The sequence below is a fragment of the Myxocyprinus asiaticus genome, chromosome 32 (genome assembly GCF_019703515.2).
Source record: "Myxocyprinus asiaticus isolate MX2 ecotype Aquarium Trade chromosome 32, UBuf_Myxa_2, whole genome shotgun sequence".
Lineage (NCBI taxonomy): Eukaryota > Metazoa > Chordata > Actinopteri > Cypriniformes > Catostomidae > Myxocyprinus > Myxocyprinus asiaticus.
The window spans coordinates 29938403-29959797 of NC_059375.1; the positions used below are offsets into that span (position 1 = coordinate 29938403).

Genomic DNA, 21395 nt, shown 5'->3' on the forward strand with positions numbered 1-21395 from the left:
TCTCTCTCTTTTTTTTTTTAAATCTTTCTGCCTCTCCTTTTTACACCATCCCCTTTCTGCCTGTTTCTCCAGCGCCACTTAGCTCCCGAGATGTTCTTTGACATTTTTGGGATGGAGATCCACAAATTTGACAGACTTCCTCTTTGGAAACGCAATGACATGAAGAAGAAAGCGAAGCTTTTTTAGCTATAGCCGATTGTGCATGTTTTAATTTATCAGTCACTCTTATATAATGTGTTAGAGCTATAGTCCTCTGATTTACTTTTCCTTTTTATTCTTTACATGCACAAAAAAGCTTTCTTATTTTGCTTCAAGAAGACCACTCCTTATTTTCCCAAATTTAGATATTATCTTTGAATGAGTGTTTGGATATAACTAACATGGAGCACAAGTGACCCCTTAAAGGGATAGTTCCTTCAAAAATTAAGATACTGTCAACATTTACTCATTACCTTCATGTTGTCCCAAACCGATATGACTTTTTTTTTCTTCTTCTGCAGAATGACAATTCACTCTCATTGTATGGAGAAAAAGATGCAATGAAAGCGAATGGTGACTTAGACTAACATTCTGCTTTCCAGACATGTCCTTTTGTATTCCACTGAGGAAAGAAAGTCATACGTGTTTGCAACAACATGACTAAGAGCAAAGGATGACAATTTTAATATCTGGATGAACGGTCCCTTTAAGAAACGAGGAGACTTGATGGTGTGTCTGCACTCATTAAACGTGCCTCCCGTAAAATAGGACTGTAATTTGTTGGATGGGGACCCAGGGGCTGTCAGCAGGAATCTCCCTCTAAAAAGGCTGTTACGGTTGAGGAGTTGTAGAAATCCCTGGAACCCCCTTCTGCTATAGACCTAATGAGAACTTTGATGTGTGTTAAGCATGGGAAGTGAGAGCTACAGAAGATGAGACGCCTCTGCTTTACCTGCAGAGTCAAGGTCAACTGGATCATCCGGGACCCAGCTCTGGAAAGCATTAGAACCTGTTGAAACCGAGATCTGCATCCTCTCCTACCAGCACTCTGCCACCTTGTCACAATCCTCAGAAACATCCTATATGTAAAGTAGCTAGCATGTTCTCACCATAGCCAAAGCCCAAAACTGCACCTGAAATAGATAAGTTCTTTTTCTAAGGTTCTTTTTACCATAGACCTCCTTTTTGACTTATTAAAAAAGATGAGAGTTTGTCTGATAGTCAGAAGAGGCAGTGGTGATTATAATGATTATTTAGAAAATTAAACTTAAAGGGATAATGAAAATTCTGTCTTTATTTACTCACCTTCATTTTGTTCCAAACCTGTTCTTCCATGAAACAGAAAAGGAGATGTTAAGCAGAATGTTAGCCTCAGTCATTATTCACTTTTACTGAATCTTTTGTCCATACAGTGAAAGGGAATGGTGGCTGAGGATACAATTCTGCCTGACATCTCTTTTTGTGTTCCATGGAAGAATGTTACAGGGGTTTTGAACCATGAGGGTGAGTAAATGATGACCAAATTTTTCATTTTGAGGAACTGATCCTTTAAAAGGACAGTTCACCCAAAAATCTAAATCCTCTCATCATTTACTCACCCTCATGTGGTCCAGATTTGTATGACTTTCTTTCTTCTGCTGTAGGTCCATACAATGCAGTGAATGGTGACCAGACCTTTGAAGCTCCAAAAATCACATAAAGGCATTATAAAAGTAATCCATATGACTCCAGTGGTTAAATCTATGTCTCTTCAGAAGTGATATGTTAGGTGTGGGTGAGAAACAGATCAATATTTAAGTCCTTTTTTTAAAAACTATAAATCTCCACTTTCACTTTTATAGATTTATAGTAAAAAATTATTGAAATATTTATCTGTTTCTCACCCAAAGTGATTGCATTGCTTCAGAAAATATATTAAACCACTGGAGTCGTATGGATTACTTTTATGCTGCCTTCATGTGATTTTTGGAGTTTCAAAGTTCTGGCCACAATTCACTTGCATTGTACGGAACTACAGAGCTGAGATATTTTTCTAAAAATCTCCGTTTGTGTTCAGCAGAAGAAAGAAAGTCACGCATCTGGGATGGCATGAAAGTGAGTAAATGGGAGAATTATTATTATTATTATTATTATTATTATTTTTATTTTTTTTTTTTTTTGGTGAACTATCCCTTTAAAATTCATTCAAAAAACTTTTGGATTCACCACTAGAGGTCAGGCTCAAGTCATTCGTGTGCGAAGATACAGTGGATAGGTCATGAACAGCGTCTTTTGAACCAGACAATCCCTTTTTTTAACCACTGTTTGGTCTTTTATGCAATATTTAACAGCATATAATTTTGAATAAAGCTGAATTTGCAAAGAAAAGCCTTTTGAAATGACTCCCTCAGATATGTTTCAATACTGCCACTGTGTTGCCGCGGGGATCTTTTCAGCTGTAGTCATGTAGCACTTGTACCAGGTGTGATAATATCAGAGTCGTTTCTCTGTCTTTCAGACATATTGCTGCAGGAAAAGTGCTGTTCCCATAGACACGAGTCTCTGATGTATTATGGGCTGCCGGTGGCTATTATTCCCAGCAGTTTCCTGTGTTTCAAACAGGGTTAATGACAGAGAACTAGGACATGTTACAGCATCATGCTTTTATAGTATCACCAAAACATACAAACTCTAACGAGTGTGATTACTAGAACGAGATCTGTATGTCAATTTATGAAGAGTTGGTTTTGATACCCCTGCTGTGTACCTCACACTTTTTGTCTTTTTTGAGGGAAAGAGTTTATGAAAATGGTGTATAAGCTCTGCTGAGTAATAAAACACTGCTTCAGATCATATTGATATCTGTCTTTGTCTGACATAATTATGACTGTGTGGGACAAATAACATAAAATATGCTCTTTCTCAAGAAAAATTATCCCTGTGTGGAATGAAGGGCCTGTCTTACAACTGGGAGGTCTGTCTGTTGAGTCACTTGGAAATCCCTGGGTGCTTTCCTTCATGTGCTTTGCCAGATAAATGTACCCAGTGGTATGACCCCTTTCCCAAAACACTCTTCTCCCAGGCTTCAAATTTAAAACTAGCCATAGCAGTGTGTTTGACTAGAGCAGTCACACTCAAATTGAGCTATATTCGAGCAAGAGAATGACTGAGGTAGGGTGTTTATTAGTATTTCTGGTCACCCATTGTCACTCTGCTTAACATTAGTAACAGAAAATAATGCTTTCTCCATGTTCGACAGACTGCGACAGAGTACCCCACCAGTACCAAAAGATCACTCATACACACATATACACACAAGTTCCAGCAGAAAGAGGCTGTTCCAGTGCCTCCTGTGGAGCTCATTATCGTACATAGTTTGTTTTGATTTTTAGGACACCTGTTACGTATTGTTTATGATTTCAAATGTTTATGAAGACTTTTCTGTGCTGACTTTTGGTTCTGGCTACTCATGCCTTAAATGGATAGATTACCAAACAATAAAGTCATCACTGACTCATTCTGAACCCATATTACTTACATTCTTTTGTGGAACACATAAGGAGATATTAGGCACAATGTTTGGGACTGACAGAATTTTCATGTTGGGAAGAACTAGTTTTGTGTTTTGACATCATCCTCCATGTGCTTTCTACTGTAGCTGCTGTATCCACTGAACAGTTTGTGATGGCTGAGTGGTATACACTGGTTTTGGATTTCAGACCTCACAAGCCCTTGTCAGGATTTCCTGAGCTGAATCTGATGAAAATGTGGAGGTAATGAGGGGCTTTACATCCACACATCAAGCCCAATGTCTCCTAAATGTTCTCGGAATGTCTAGACGGATCATTCTCACACCACTTTGACCAGAAAACCAGTTTTTCCTTGTATGAGCCAGACTGAACCTGATCACTCAGTGTAGGAGTAGCAGAATAATATTGTTTCATGACATAATGCTCTCCTCTCGAGGATCCGGGGGAGCGCAGAACGTAGTTTGATCAGGTGCCGCTCTTTTCTTGACTGTGTGAAAAACTACACTGACTTGACAAGGTGGGGGGAAAAAAGACTGAGAAGCATTTGCTGCTATTGTCAACAGTCAGCAAGGCAGCACAGTAGGTTAGAACTTCAGAAGAACCTGCTTTCACATCCTGCTTTCACATCCTGGACAAACCATAATGAAAACCACACCTGCTGGGTTTCTATGCTGTTCCAAGCTGGTTTATGCTGGTTTGGTGATGGTGGACCACAATAGCCATGTTGTTCACCAGCCAAAAATGCTGGTCAGACATCATGTTTTTTGTAAGGCAGCTGGTTGATCAAATCCATACCAGCATCCCATGCCGGTGGCCAGAAATGCTGCTCATTTCAACATGGACACAATTGAATGCTCCAGAAAAAAAGAAAAGGAAAAAAAAGTGTTCCTTTTATGTGTCTACTGCTTCAGTTGTTGTGTTCATTAAAGGGTGGCATCTCATCACCCCAGTGCTCGGATGGGGCTGAATCAGTGACCCTGCCCTCTGACTCACAGCTGTTGAATGTTTTTGAGCTTCAACCAGCAGCATCCAGGAGGATCTGCCAAGGTCTGCACCCACCAACCCCATCCAGCTGATACACAACATTCAAACAATGTTCCCACAATGCCTAAGAAACCCTTTTTAAATATGTTACCTCTTCTAAGAGCATTGGAATTTTAAAGAATAAAGACCTTAAAAATGTAAAGCTGAAGTGTGTAATTTCTACTTCACTAGCGTCAACAAACAGAATTGCAAAAATAGCTGAGATGTTCAGAATAGCATACTACCATACTACTCGTACTATTTTTGTTGTATAATGATTCGGCAGAGATGGTTAGAGTAGTGTCGTAGTATGCTATTCCGAACTTAGCCAATTATTGTTTTCAAACAGGTTTCTGGAACACATTCCCTGTCTGCCATTGTTTGAACAGATAGTCCCACCCCAAAATCACACCATTGGTTGAGCCAGAATCGCTATGACAGGCTGCTCACGATGCCCAAAGAAACAGAGCAATGTTTTAATTATGCCACAGTGTTAACATCAACCTTCATATAGTTGTCCCTACATATTACACTGGGATAGGAGAAAGTATTTTAACACTAAAAACAGTCACACACTTCAGCTTTAAAGTAAATCACAGCAATATGTATGTACCAAAGTGTTTTAACATTGTTTCTACTCCTGTGTGATGGTTTTTATGCTATGTGAGCATGAACAATATGACTTCCCTCATTTTTTCTCTCCAAACAAACCTTTGGGAGGCTGACCACCCTCTGTCAGGCCCACTTCCCACCCACGTCTCGCAGACAGTTTTTCATTCACACATTCACTTCTAAAGCCAGAGGATCAGCTGAGCCTCAATACTGACTAGGGCATTAACATGATTAACTAAGGCAGTTTGGAGGGGCCACCATGCCCATCCCCATACTGACTCAGTTAGAGGGAATTACCCTGTCACTCAGAGGTGAGTAAACCAACCACTGTTACCCAAAGACTTTCTCATGTTCAACTGAATTATCAAGCCTTGCTATTAAACATGGTCCTTTGATGAGAGCGCTACTATTACAAAGACTGGTCATTCATGTCCTAAATATTAATTAAATGGAGTTTTCCAAAAAATCTGATATTTACAAATAACTGTCAGGTTTGCAAAACTTTAACGAAGTCTGTGCACTAGTTAAAACAGAATTTGGTTCTAGATGTACCACTGACCTACTTGCATGTTGACAAAACAAACACAACATACTACAAAGTATTATTTATACACATAAAATCCCCTTAATCACAGAAGAGTAGTGATGGAAACTTTTTGTAACCCCTTTAACCCCTTAGGGTTTGGTGGTGTGGTCAACTTCTCAGAGCATGTTACTCCCATTCACCCAGTTCATAGACAGGAAAGGGTTCTCACACTCACAGACCAATTGACACAGAAAGACATAATACAAACTTCCTGATGGATTAATTCTCTTTATCTAGAGCAAACATGTTTGGCTGGACCCATGCTCACCTGTAATATGTTGTAGGTACGTAACCTGTCCAGACCCTGTCTACAGTCTTCTCAAATACATAAAAGGAAAAGACAGGAAGCACATGAAAACCTGTATTTAACCCTTACAGAGCAGGTTTGCTGAAGGAATGTTAAGATGGGTTAAGAAATCTCATCGACTAAAAGATCACCAGAGTTGGTTGCTTTTGAATGTTGTTTCTGAATGACATTAAAAAGTGCTTTGACTTATTATATATGTTTAACAAGGTGAATACATTTTTTATAGCCATAACCAAGGTGAATGTGTATAAGAATCTGTCTGAGAAGCAATCTCATCTTTTATTCTTATTGATTATATTTTCAGTATTTCATACATTCTTCTTATACTTCAGTCAAGTCTTATTTTTTTTTAAAAACTTGGTCTTAACAGTAACAAGACCTCCAACTGGTCAAGCCAACACATTTTAAAAAGAGAAACTATTGCTTTCAGGTAACATCACCTTGTGCTGTAGTATACATAACTATTTGGCTATATACTATACTCTGAAAGTCCTTAAAGGGATAGTTCACCCAAAAATTAAAATACCCTCATCATTTACTCACCCTCATGCCATCCCAGATTACTTTCTTTCTTCTGCTGAACATAAACTAAGATTTTTAGAAGAAAATTTCAGCTTTGTAGGTCCTCACAATGCAAGTGAATGGGTATCAAACTTTTGAAGCTCCAAAAGGACATAAAGGCAGCATAGAAGTCATCCATAAGACTCCAGTGGTTAAATCCATATATTCAGAGGCGATATGGTAGGTGTGAGTTAGAAACAGATACATATTTAAGTCCTTTCCAATTTTACTTTCACTTTCACATTCTTCTTTTGTTTTTAGCGATACGCATTCTTCATGCATATTGCCACCTACTGGGCGAGGAGGAGAATTGATAAGGAAAAGGGGCTTAAATATAGACCCTTTTCACATATCTGGCTTGGAAATGGAAGTAGACGCATAGCAGGGTAAACCTGAATGGCAGTGAATGGGGTACCACAGCAAGTTTAATTTTTGCTTACCCCTTTGCTCCAGCAGCAAAAGAAAAAAATCAACGATTACGCTTTCACAGCTTTGCAAAAGAAGATCAAAATATACAGTGCTGGATGACATCTGGGAAGACATGAGGGTGAGTAAATGATGAAAGAATTTTATTTTTGGGTGAACTATTCCTTTAAATGTAGGCTACTCTATATTCTTGGAAAGTATTCAGCAATATAAGTATAACATTTAAGTAAAATATAAGTACCGTATAGCTTACTTATTGCAATATAATGTACAATAGATAAGACGTGAAGTAAACAGTATATATCAGTAAATTTGTGCAATACTGGAAGTATTTTCAAGATATTAAAGTAAGTAAATACAATCCGCTCATGATTTGACGTTGTGTTTTGGGCAGCAGTGACGTGCGCCAGAGGAGGCGCGACAGTCCGAGGAGCATCTGAAAGCGCTGTAGAAGAGTAAAGGATAACATCACATCAGAGCTGTCCAAGTGTTTGTAAAACCTGCTACATACCGCTCTGGACTGACCTGCTTCATATAAAAATAGCTGACACGCGGGGAAGTATTCTTCACGTGTGAAGAATGAATCAGCACAAAGGTGAGCGCAATTATTAGATGAACTTGTGTTTTCTGAAGCACTGCTTATAGTTAATATTGTTTGTTTACACGGGTTCGTGTCATGTCGAAACAAATTTGCATACATCCAAATAGCCTGTAAGCAATTTTAAGAAGTTGCAATGTCTTTCAATCCCTCACTATGTGGGATAGCCTAACGGATCGTGGGAAACTGTGGAATCTCTCTCTAGAGGGATGCAGTCGGAGGAAAAGGAGTTTCCAGTGAAAGTTTATTTTTCTCTGCGCTGATTCATTGATCTCCACTGTCTGTGTGGAAGCAATGTATATTTTGGTTTTTTTTCCCAACTAGTTCATATCCTTCTTCAATATTATTAATATGCGTTCTGAATGCATAAGCATTTATAAGAGAAGATTCTGTCCAGTAGCAACAATTGTTCTTCCAGAATTCCCTGAATTCTTGTGGTTTAAGCTTTTTTTTCTATGCAGACCATAAAAACGTCATGACGAAACTATGATAAGACTCTTATGGGAGGGATAGTAGCCTTATCATGTGCAAACTGAAGTTATTTCTGGAAATATTTCTGAAATAATCATTTTCAGGTCAGTGAAACCTTGCATAATAATTAACAGAAAAACCAGGCATTAATGGTCATTCATCATCTGTAGTGGCTATTAGGATTTACAGATAGGCCTATGTGTGTTATCAAACCTATTATAAGCAGAATTAAACCTAAAGTTAATGGAAACTGTTAAAACAGTGGTGTGGTGGTAAAAAAAAAAAACCTTTGTACTACAATAAACAATGGTTTTCGCTTCATAATTCCACTTCCCATGCTGTGCTGACTTGAGCTGGTGAGGTAGTTTTACACTGTAAAAAATGTCTGTAATTTTAATGGTAAAAGACTGTAAAAATGCTACAGAAAAAAAAGTTAATTGATTAATGAGTATTAACTGTAAAATATACAGTAAAAATTGTAATATATCTTAAAAGACAATACAGTAGTTTTTACAATAAAATGTAAATTTTTTAGATCTAAAAAGTATGATTTTCATGTATAATTAAAGGTAAAAATGTACATTATGTTTAACAAGAGAGTACATGTACTTTTTACAGTAAATGATTGTTAAAATTACAGTAAAAAACAATAATCGGGCATTACCACAATTTGCTGCATGATCCATCATATTTCATTATATTTTATGGGAATAGTTGTTTCTTTTTATTTTTAATATCAGTTAAGTACATTGGAGTGTTCTGTTTTATATTTAATGTAGTTTAGTTAGTGTTTACTGCATTATTCAAATTTCACATGTGTTACCCTGATGGTGTTTAGTGTTTGTGTGAGTGACAGTGAGCTCTGTCTCTACATGGTTATTGGTCATTGCTCCTGAAAGAGCCACTATGGGTGAACTTCATGTCATCATGTGCTCTTCTGTAATTTTTTACGGTGATTAACAATTCCTTATAAAGTAAAAAGCAAATTTTTACAGTTTCAGAAGGATAATATCAAATTTATGAAATTCTTTTACTGTAAATTTAACAGATTTTTTTTTTTTTTTTTTTTTACAGTGCCAGTGTGGTCATGTAAATTACAACAGTTTTAAACTGTAAAATTGAAAGGTTGTTCTGTAAAGTTGTTTACATTTGTACTGTATTTTTTACGTAATTATTCTGGCAACCACAGCTGCCAGTTTTTCTTTTTTTGTTGTTGTTTTTTTGTGTGTGTGTACTTTGTGTACAGTGTACTTTAAAGTCAGATTTCGGTTTAACTCAAAGCACTTGCTATTATCTTGCCAGTTCTTGGGATTTGCATGTCCAAGTAGTGTCACAATATTTTTGGCCAACTGATTATGAGTCATGTTACTTTGAGATTAACCTCAAGATCAGCTGAACTGATATTTGCAGTGGCGAAAACTCTATAACTGTTTGATCTGTTAAAGGGATAGTTCACCCAAAAATGTATGTTGTTCCAAACCCATATTACTTTTATTCTTCCATGGAACACAAAAGGAAATGTAGGCAGAATTTTAGAGACTGACAAACCCAGTTCACCATTTTATTGAATGGAATTAATGGTGACTGAGGCAAACATTCAGCCTGACATCTCCTTTTGTAATAACACGAGGGTAAATTATGAATTAAAATTTTTCGCTGAACTATCTCTTTAAGTATTCATCATCATCAAACATTCTTAAATGTGAGAGCTACAAAACTGTGCTGTGACATTTGATCATACTATTTTTACTGTCACATATGTGCACACTGTGGTGATTTAACGACAGCATTGTGTTGAAGAAGCTTAACACATTTAACAGTAAATGCTGTCAGGAACATGGCTGCAGTTGTGGTTAGACCTCTGTGAGGCCATGCCTCTTAAAGAGTATTTGCCAATTTTGTTTTTGTGAGATAAGAATGAGAGGGAGGGAAGAAAGATAGAGGAAGGGAAAGGGATGGTGTTGGGGGATGGCATTCTGTAGGAGTATCACATAATTTCTCCTATGATAAAATACTAAGTGGGTGACATATTTTCCTATGTCATATGACGCCTTGTTTGTGTGTAGCATAACATTGTAGAGATAAGCTGTGTAGGTACAGATAATTCAATTTACTTGGGTAGTTGACATGTAACATTTCCATGAGCTTGTTTATCAACATCAAGATTTTAGGGTGAATTCTATATGAATGTTTGAGGAAAAGTGTGTATTTTAGGTGCTGTGAGTGGTAACCATTTCTTTTAAGTTTACCCTGTTTTTAATCACCCCTTGTAGACCTACTTATTCATGTGATTATCTAATCAGCCAATCGTGTGGCAAGAGTGCAGTGCATAAATTCATGCAAATATGGGTCAGAAGCTTCAGTTAATGTTCACATCAACCATCAGAATGGGTGATCTGTGATTGAAATGTGATCACAGTGATTTCGACCATGTTATTATTGTTGGTGCCAGACGGGCTGGTTTGAGTATTTCTGCAACTGCTGATCTGGGATTTTCACACACAACAGTCTCTAGAGTATACTCAGAATGGTGTCAAAAATTATTATTATTATTTTTTTTTTAAAAGCAGCAGTTCTGTGGACAGAAATGCCTTGTTGATGAGTGAGGTCAACGGAGAATGGCCAGACTGGTTCGAGCTGACAGGCTACGGTAACTCAAATAACCACTCTATACAATTGTAGTGAGCAGAATATTATCTCAGAATGCACAACACATCGAACCTTGAGGCGGAAGGCCTACAACAGCAGAAGACCACATCGGGCACTTTATCAGGACTATAGTGTTCCTAATAAAGTACTCAGTGAGTGTAAGTTCATCAAAGCTGCATGCATTATTTAAGAATTATAAAAGAATTAGTAAAAAGCTGTTTAAAATAGTTTTAGAAGGAGTATAGCATGTCAGCGCAGGACATATCAACTTTCTTTGTCCACAGAACTCTTTTGGTAACAAGAAAATGCACATTCTGAGTTTTGATTCTTGTAATTCGGAATGTGGTTTTGGGTTTTGAAAACACTACAGCGTTTTGAGCCTCACAGGTCACCATTAGTAGAGGATAACTGTTGATTCTGGCATATTCAGTGTCCCTTTTACATGAAAATTTTCTTTTTTGCTGAACATTTGGTTGACATTTGAGCTGGTGAGATTTAGTTCAAACTACTGTGCTCTTTATAACAGCAATTACACTTTGTGATATGATGCAATGCCAGGGCATGTTAAAGATAAGATAAAGAGGTGAGAGATTCTAGAATTTCAAGTTATACCCAACAACAAAAAGTGGGTCAAAGACTCAAACATATGAAACTGATAGGTACCCTGATGCTTGAGATAGGCCAAGTAGAGTATTTAAATCCATACACAACATGCTCTCTTATCCCTCCGGTTTCCTTTGTTCCCACCCTCATTTCTCTTTTCAAAGGCAGCCTGTGGAACCAGATCTCATCTCTGAGGTCCGGCATAATACCAGCACGTTTCCTGACCCACCCACGGGCTCCGCTGCCTGAGCCAGCGCTCATAGAGCTTCTCAGTGTTTCAGATTGTTGCCGGAGACTCAGGGACGTCTTGTGCATCCTAATAAAATGTTGGAAGCAGCTGTAAAGCCATTTCAGAATGAGAAACCAGCACTTCTTCAAAAAGGGTGCCCAAAAAGCAACCAAATTGGCCCGGTTGATAGGGAGGGTAGACTCACATGGGGTAACCTCCTTATGGTCGCTATAATGTGGTTCGCTCTCGGTGGGGCGCGTGGTGAGTTGTGCATGGATGCCGCGGAGAATAGCATGAAGCCTCCACACACACTATGTCTCCGCGGTAACACGCTCAACAAGCCATGTGATAAGATGCGTGGATGGTTGGTCTCAGGCACGGAGGCAACTGAGATTCGTCCTCCGCCACCCGGATTAAGGTGAGTCATTATGCCACCACGAGGACTTAGAGTGCATTGGGAATTGGGCATTCCAAATTGGGAATTAAAAGGGGGAAAAAGCATGCTTATTAGTAAACAGAGAACAGTGGAGCCAGGACTCAGCACTTTCCTTGGAATCAGTCTGAAATTGAACTCAACAGCCTTATGAGCAGTTCATACAGAATGTGTCTTGCGTTAAGAAAAAGCTAAACACAGTGTAACGAAAAGCTAGGTGTTCATCTAGTTCCAGTTCATGTAACTGGTCCTGCTCGACCTGCTCCGAATGGGATTTGAACCAGCATCTCTGGTGTGGGAGGCGGGTGCATTAACAAGGAGGCTAAAGGCTACAGCCTCTAGCATCATTCGCTAGTGCACCTCTTGAAGCCAGGGGAGTGATGTTTTTACTTATTGCACAGCTACCTACCAGCTGGCTCCCGTTTCACTCACCCCCCTAAACCTCACTCCCATCTGGGTCACGGCACCTCTGTAACCGATCCTGCTTGACCCTGCCCCGCCCTAAACAGGATTTGAACGCCGGTATGGGAGGTGGGCGTGCTAACAAGGAGACTAAAGGCTACAGCCTCTAGCGTCAGTTGCTAGAGCACCTCTTGAGGCCAGGGGAGTGAGGTTTTTACATACTGCACAGCTACCTACCAGCTGGCTCCCTTTATACTTACATAAAAATACAATTGAAAAACAGCGCAGATGGACACAACAATGCATTCGGTGTGAACAGCCCCTTATTCTGCTTGAATACGACCAACATTTTTTGTCACTTGATGTTGCTGGGCTGCTGTACGATGGTTGCTAGTAGGCATTCCCACTGCTGGTCGCTCTAACTTTATTCGTGGGCTGCGCAACTGGCCATAGCTTTTGAAAATCTGATTATAAAATAGTTATTTTGCCGATAAAAATAAGATCCCGTTCTAATTTGACAAAGAATCAGTTTTCTTGCCACTAAAAATTAACATTCTTGAGAGACAAGTGATTTTATATAAACTGTAGCCATGCATAATGCTTCATATCATGAACTAGATGAACCATTATCAATGAATAAATCAATCTCATTTAGAATGGTGACAATTTCTGACACTGTTCTATCAATTTTTTTTTTATTACTTACATGTATATGGACAGAAACAAGTGAAATCGCTCACAGTAGTTACATCTGGCTTATGCTCCACAACAGGATCTCACAAGAAACTGATCATGTCACGTTTGTGCCACTAACTTCACTTTGCTGCTCATTTGCATAAAATGAAACTTTTCGTAATTTTGTCGCTGTCACTCATGTTACCAGAAATCGCCAGCTTTCATTAAAAATGAATGATCTCCGGTTGTTTGGCTGCTTCAAGTCGCTGACAGTGTGAACGCCTCTTTACAGAAGACAGATCAGATAGTTAGTTGAACTAACACAAGTTTTCCCTTAGTGGTCAGCTGCTCCCACAAGTAATCTGGCCACTAATGAAATGTCAGCCTGATTCTAATCCTGATCTGAGCACCGTTTAAAGTTGGCTGAGTTTAGTGTACAATCTGCACAACAATGCTATTACCATGGCCGTTAATTCAGGCGTGGAGGCTGTGATTTGGAGATGGCTTGATAATTCCAAGCTCATTTCTCAGTTGTGATTTTACCAGTGATAAGATCACAGCCCAGCGTGAGTGGACCAAACAGTGTAGTAGTGCTGGTTGTAACTATCAGTTAACGTGACAGCACATCTCCTGTATAGATCCTCTATTACTCAGAGTTTTGCTATTTGAGAATTCGGATAAAGTCAAAACAAAGACACGCTTCTTGTTGTTTTGATGTTGTTATCTTGATTTGACTGTTGCAACACTGAATTCTTGAAAGTCATTGTTCAACCCACCAATGAATATCTATCGCTCTGTTTCAAAACCTAGTGAGCGGCCTATGGAGGAAGCAATTTAAGGTATCATAAGTGCGCTCTCAATGCGAAAGATGTTTCAAAAGGTAGACATCTTAATTAAACTGTCTCTTAAAGGTGCACTCAGTTATGTTTCCTCAAAAATTTCTTTTTTAAAACATACAGTATGTATAAAATCATGGGCACTCACATGAGATGAAGACTTCAGTCATATTAGTAACCTTATAAAAGCTACATGGAGAGGGTCCCCTCATGGGGCTGCCATGTTGGGATCTCATGGCCTGCCGAATACTACTCGCTTAATCTCAGTGACCGCCCTGTTGTTTGACACTTTCACTCATGGATTAAAATGAATCATGGCTGACTATAAATAAAGAATTTCTGCAATGGCATCTGTGGAATAATAGGGTTCAAAACAGTGTTACTATGTATGCAAACTTTAATAGAGTGAAAAAGACACTCTATTAGCATAACATAAATATATATAAATAAATACAAATTTCCATCATTCTTTTGAATGTTCATGTACTAAAATAAAATATTTGATGCCATGAGTGCACCTTCATTTACTATTACTATTATTTTGAATGGCCATGGAAAATATGTGATAACAATTTTACCTGGTTGCAAAAAGTAGTCTGTTAATTTACCTGATGAAATTTAACCTTCTGCTGACCCTTTATGCTTCGCAGAGCTAATGTGTGCTTCTAAATCACTTGCACCTTTATTAGCGACTGACACATAAGTGGCAGCTTTACATGTCATACATTCTGCTTCCCACGGATCTCGACCTGGACAAAAGCATGGGAATTTTTTGTGCAAATCTTCTGTAAATTTGCACTTTCGTTTGGGCATTGTTTCCACTCAGCTGTCATTTGCTGCTACTGTCAAGCAACTGTTTGATGCTGAACACAACAGCGCTTTGCGCGTTCGCAGAGAGATTGACAGGCAGGAATTTGGCCAATAGTTGCTGCAAGCCTCTTTTAATCGACCAATTGCTGTGCGAGAAGGCGGGGCTTACAAAGAGGAGTTAAAGCAATGCAAATATGCGCGCACACACAGTGAAGTATTAGACCAGATGCACATCATAATGCAACTAAAGCCGAATCCCGGACATTTTCGCAAATGTAGAAATCCCGGCCGGACGCTTTTTTTAAGGTCCGTCAAAGAGGACATGTCCGGGAAAAAGAGGACGTATGGTCACCCTAGTTGTGAGTGCCCATGAAGGATACACCTCATGCATCCTCCGAATTTCCATGAAAGAAGGTCGCATTTTATGAAACGTGACAGCCTCGATGACGTATGCAGCCGAGAAATGCAACCTCCAGAGGACACAGCCTTCCAAATGAGACACAGCCATTGTTTTGACCAAATTCTAAGACAGCATTACATGTATCATTTGAGCGCTATATATATATATATATATATATATATATATATATATATATATATATATATATATATAAATAAAAAGATAATTCAAGATGACAGACAGGAAGAGAGAAATTACGATTATCAGTAATAAAAATGTTGATTAAAAATATATTTCATTCAACACAGAAAAGAAACGATAAAAATAGTTGTAATAAAAATTTTAATTAAAGAGGTCCTATTATGCTTTTTGGGATTTTACATTTCCTTTAGTGTGTAACATAGCTCTTTGTGCATGTAAAAGGTCTGCAAAGTTACAAAGCACAAAGTCCATGCAAAAGGGAGTTATTCTCTCCCACAGACAACACTGCTCAAGAACTTCCGTAAAGTATCTACATCACTAAGTAACACATTTGCATAATGCCCGCCCTCAAACAAACGTAGTAAAAGCCGAGGCCAGGATGAGTTGGGTTAGTGTTGTCGCCATGTTGAGAAGATGCTGTTTTCTTCACTGCAAAAGCAAAACCTCTTTGTTTGGACTTCCAAAGGCAGACAAATTGAAGAATCAGTGGTTAAAATTTATTTGAATTATTTAGCAGTACAACCACAACCAATGCCGGATTTTCAAGACGGTAACTCTTGAAAGATGGTGCAGTTCCCACTTTGTTGGGACAATCTGGTGTTTCAGGATCACAACCTGTGATATGCTTGACTATTTATGGATTTATCTGCTACCGAGAGTTCAAATGCAGAGTTTTGTGTTGAAGCTACGGTGTACACCCAGTGCACAGCTGTAGGCCTCTGCTAACCTGCTAGCTAATGTTATTGTGTTGAAATAGTTTTGCTAATCAGCTGCGGGCCCACTTTACCTACAGTTGTGTAGAATTATACAGATTGTTTTTCGTTCTTACTATCATGAATAGTGATCAAGTGTGGAGATGGATTTATTTTTACAAACGGTCATTTTATGTCTGCAATCCACGTTAGTCCACGGCTAACTTGCTCACTAAGTCTCTGATTCACCCGGCAGTGTCCAACCAGGAGTAAGCCTCTGTTCTCCGTTCATATCTCGGGTGAAAAAAGGGCTACACCCATTCCAGCAAAAAATGACTAACTTAGATGCACTACGTGTCTTTTACTTGAAGCTTTGTTAGGTTCACAATAATCAACAGTGTACTTGTAAGAAAGCTAAAAAATTAAAACTTACCACTGTGAAACATCCTGCTCAAGTTGTGCTTGCGAAGGTGGTTCAGGTCGATCAGCTTGTTCTTCCAAACTTTCTTTATTGAACTCAAACTGGTACAGCAAAAACCGACGCCACTGTTACCATAGTTACAATAGTGTTTACAGCTGCTCAGGAAGACTCGGGAGCTGAAACTCGGTTATGGTAAGGGGTGTTACATTTCCTAGGCCAGCTAACCAATTAGAGCAGAATGGGCTTTTCGGAAAGGGGGGCTTTAAAGAGACAGGAGGTAAATCAGAGTATTTCGGACAGAGTATGAAGAGCGGGGAAAAGAAATGTACAGTATGAGAAAAATTATTTGTTTTTTGAACATTAAAGCATGTAAACCTATTCTAGTAGACCCGCAAAATAAAATTATTAACCTGTAAATTAGCATAATATGGGCTCTTTAAGATGATAATTTTACCTAAAATTGTGTGCGCTGTGTATTTTAAGCTTATTAGAGTATTGTGTTGTTAGCTTAGCAACAGGCTAACTATTAAAATCAATTGCAATGATACTCCCTATTTGCGTGTAGATGTTCCAAATAAGTCTTATGAGGTTCTATGATGGTTAGGATGCTGTTTTAGAAAGTTGCTGCCTATGTAGGCAGTGAGGTTTTGAAACAGCTTATGTGTTAATTGCATCATTGTTTATGAGAAGTCAATCATAGTAAGACAGAGAGTAGATGCCAAATGCTTGTGGCTGCAGTTTGTGTTTGTATGAGTTGTTTTTCCATGTCCAAGATTGTGTCACATTGTTTGCTACTTAAACCTCTTTCATGATAGTATAATGGCAAGAAATCAGTCTGAAGCAGTCCTGTGACCCAGAACTATATGCTTTCCCCTTGATTTGACTTCTGTTAATGGCCCTTCAGTGTCCAGCAGAAAATGAAGATTAAACAGTGTGCACTGAGTCCCTTCAATCAGGCTTGTCATCACTCATTTATTCTCCACTGAAACTATGAGGTCAGAGACTGCGTGGTCGAGTGAAACAGAGGTGAGCCAATCAACAGCTGCAAGACTAACGTCAGCATGCACACAGCCAGTGGAAAATGTCATGTTTCACCTGTTTTTCAATATAGGATACAGCAACTTGTCTTTCAGCTCAAAACCATAGAGATGTTGAGTAGTACACCTGTTATAAATTAAACTGCTTATTAGAATGAAAGTAACATTATGGTCAGAGACGTGACGTGGCGTTTAGCGTTCATGCCGAAAACATCTTGCTGTTGGCGAATAGATTTTGAAACTGAATCTGAAAATGAAACTGTAATGATTTTATGGTTAATATTAGACGTCGACCGATAGTGGATTTTGCAGATACTGATAACTAAGGTGGTGGGAAAGGCAGATAACCAATTAATCAGCTGATAGTTTTTAAAATTGATTTATAAAATGTAAAAAAATTAATAAAAAAATACATTATATATATATATATATATATATATATATATATATATATATATATATATACTGTATATACACACTATATGGCCAAAAGTTTGTGGACACCATATGTGCTTGATGAACATTTGATTTCAAAACCTTAGGCATCAATTTCCCCCTTTGCTGTAATAACAGCTTCCACTCTTTTGGGAAGGCTTTCCACTATACTATATGTAGTAACATGGCTGCAGGGATTTGCTCTCATTCAGACACAAGGCTATCAGTGAGGTCAGGAACTGATGTTGGTCGATGGGGCCTGACTATCCCCAAATAGTTGCCACAAATTTGGAAGCACACAAAGCCCAAGCCATTACATAAAGAAACATTAAGATTTTTCTTTACTGGATTTAATGCAGTAACCAAATTCATTAATTAGAAGGGGGTGTCCACAAACTTTTGGCCATATAGTGTGTATATATATATATATATTTCTTTACTATGGTGGGCAAAGAGAAAGAGTCCAAGATTAATAAAATCCCGGATGCAGTTTTTGTTCAACCAAAATCTAAGTAGTAACCAGAAAAAATGAAGATTTGGTGCCTAATGTACGACTTTTAAGTATAAATAAGCCCAAAACACACCAGGGACTCTTATTTTGAAGAAATTATGAAAAACTATCAGCAACTATCGACATAGATTTTTGCCTATAACCAATAGTTCCAAAAAGCAACTATCGGCACCGATTAATCGGTAAAACCAATATATCAGTCTTCCTGTAGTTAATATTGTTTGATCGTTTTGTCTGACTTTCTTTTACATTGTTGGGCAGATTGTTCTTTGTTTATTTATGACAGAATGAAAAACTAACTTATTACATAGCGAAAGGAGTTTCAGAACAGAGAATGTTGTTTAATATACATTAAAACCCCCATGACTAGTCTTGGGATCAATGCCTTTTTCATGCAATTTTCATTGCATACATTGGGTTGCTCGTTGCACAATAGTGCAATAATTTGTCTCAACACAACTTTGGTAAAGTGTGAGCATCACGGTAAATTAAAGGGGGTTGCACACCGCATGCGTCTGTCAGACAACATGCCACATTCTAAAATTCAAAAAAATTATTTTCTATGAAGGTACGCACACACCGGCAACGCTCAGCGTAAAAAATCTGCAGTGTCACGGAGTACAACTTTTATAGTTTTCCATTAAATTTCACCCAAATCGTTATCAAAGGACAAATATTATTTATTCTAGCCATCGCTGGATGATATATTGTGTATATGTACCTTTCATAAAGCATCCACAATGTATTTTCAGTTACAAGTATGTCATTTAGTGGTTCGAGCTTGAATGAAAGACCTATTCAAGGCTATATACAGAGAAATTGCATAATAAATGTTGCCATTTTTAATCATTCAGTTTGCACAGTTACACCAATTTCATACACCAACCTGCAAACTCATCAATGTCTCTTTGATCATTCTTTTTTTTTTCTCCCCAATTTGGAATGCCCAATTCCCAATGTGCTCTAAGTCCTCATTGTGACATAGTGACTCACCTCAATCCGGGTGGTGGAGGACGAATCTCAGTTGCCTCAGCATCTGAGACCATCAGTCCACGCATCTTATCACGTGGCTTGTTAAGCACGTTACCACAGAGAGGTAGCGCATGTGGAGGCCCACGCTATTCTCCGCAGCATCCACACACAATTCTCCACGCACCCCACCGAGAGCGAGAACCACACATTATAGCGACCATGAGGAGGTTAACCCAACGTGACTCTACCTTCCCTAGCAACCAGGCCAATTGGTTGCTTAGGAAACCTGACTGGAGTCACTCAGCACGCCCTGGATTCGAATTTGCGACTCTAGGTGTGGTAGTCAGCGTCTTTACTTGCTGAGCTACCCAGGCCCTGCCACTTTGTTCATTCTTGAAGAAGTACAAAAACCATTGTAACTTTGGACTGCCATCTGCTGCAACGCTTCAGCTCATTATGTGTGAGTGTGATACCTGTGACTTTCCTACCAGTGACCAGCTTCAGTAAATGTTATATCACCCTCTTGTGGTCTACCAATGCTATAATTTTAATATATCGATGCCTCAAAATATATAGATAAAATAACATGCCAATCAATAATCAATATATTGATATTTTATGACATCCCTACGCATGACCCCATAAGGTTACCTACTGTAAATGTGAGTGTCCTTCTAAAAGTTGAAATATTGCTGACTCATTGTGTACATAGAGGTATAAAACATTTTTATTTATTTTTTGTCTAATAAAATGCTCTGAATGAGAATATAACACCTGCAACTGACTAGCAATAGCAAATAGCAAATCATGGTTTTGTCAGGCTGTTTTCTATACTAAAGGCTATTTTTGCTCTTTAAAAAGGACAGTCTCTTAGATATGTTCCGCCCCAACTTCAGTTAAATTCAGTTCATTTTGGTGTTTAAAGGTTGTCAGTGCATAATATTCAGTCAAACATAAAACATGCCCTGGAAAGGGCTGCGGTTCTGGCGGCGTCTGGTGAGCTCTCGCTGGCCCTTGGTCAACAGTCATGAATGTAAATGAAGTTAATAATTGACATGAAAACAATGGCCATACATATTTTTTGTAATATCCCTGTTCCTCTGTAAATATTTTTTGCCAAATAAGCACACAGTATAAATAGTTGTTTAAAAAGCATTCAAAGTGAGCTGCTAGTGAACTTCAGAAAATCCCGTAGCATATAAATAGCCATAAAAATGGTGCAAAACCACTTATGCATAATTTATTGTCATTTAAATAAATAAATACTGTATTGTTTCCGAACCACATCCAGCGATGGGTCAGACACAGACTATATGGTAAATGTGTAAAAACGTATTTTGTTCAGAAGGGCTTGGGTAATTGTGTTCCTGTGCTTCGCTAAATGGATTTAGTGACTCATTCACACACACAGATTAACTTAGTCCCCTTTAAAATTAAATAGTGCTGCATCCAGAACTGTCACTGGCTCTCCAAAACAGTTATTTATTATTATCTTCTGTGCAGCAAATGTCTCTCAAAGAGAAGAGACAGTATATCTGTAACTCTGAGAGGACGACCCTAGCAAATGCATGTGCTGAAGAGGAAATAATATAAACAAATAAAACAAAGCCAAGGTATATAAAGGTTTCAAACATCCAGATATAATCACAGCAGAAGTATGTGTGAGAAAGCAAAGGCAGCAGGTACAGGGAGGGTTTTGTGAGTTTAAATCAGTGTCTTCTATGTCTGTGAAGGAGAACAGGGAGAAGTTGAGCGATGATGATGTTATGTGAAAATAGATCAGAAGTCAAACACACACTACACATACAATATTCATGCGTTTCTTTATGGTGCATTAATAAGTGCAGGCATTAGATGACACAGCAGCTCTCGCTAGAGAGTTTGATAAGATAACATTTAGGGCCTGTGGCAGTTCAGAATTATGTTCAAAGGCAGTGTTTTCAAAAGAATAGATGATGAACAGCAAAGCTGCACATACATTTAGCAAAAGCAGTTTCACTGCTGTCTTTACTTTGAG

General features: G+C 38.3%; 2 protein-coding genes across 3 annotated transcripts in view; both read left to right on the top strand.

The window, feature by feature from the left end:
• Positions 1 to 2811, top strand: part of LOC127423628 (actin-binding LIM protein 1-like) — a 114056-nt gene extending 111245 nt beyond the window's left edge. The window contains exon 24 of the mRNA XM_051668111.1: positions 73 to 2811. Coding sequence (XP_051524071.1) covers positions 73 to 186 — 114 coding nt within the window. The 3' untranslated portion in view covers positions 187 to 2811. The remainder of the gene's footprint in view (positions 1 to 72) is intronic.
• A 4620-nt stretch (positions 2812 to 7431) lies between these two features.
• The window catches only part of LOC127423625 (actin filament-associated protein 1-like 2), a 64343-nt gene continuing 50379 nt past the window's right edge, over positions 7432 to 21395 (top strand). For both annotated transcript variants that reach the window (XM_051668092.1, XM_051668091.1), the window contains exon 1: positions 7432 to 7598. In XM_051668092.1, coding sequence (XP_051524052.1) covers positions 7583 to 7598 — 16 coding nt within the window. In that variant the 5' untranslated portion in view covers positions 7432 to 7582. The remainder of the gene's footprint in view (positions 7599 to 21395) is intronic.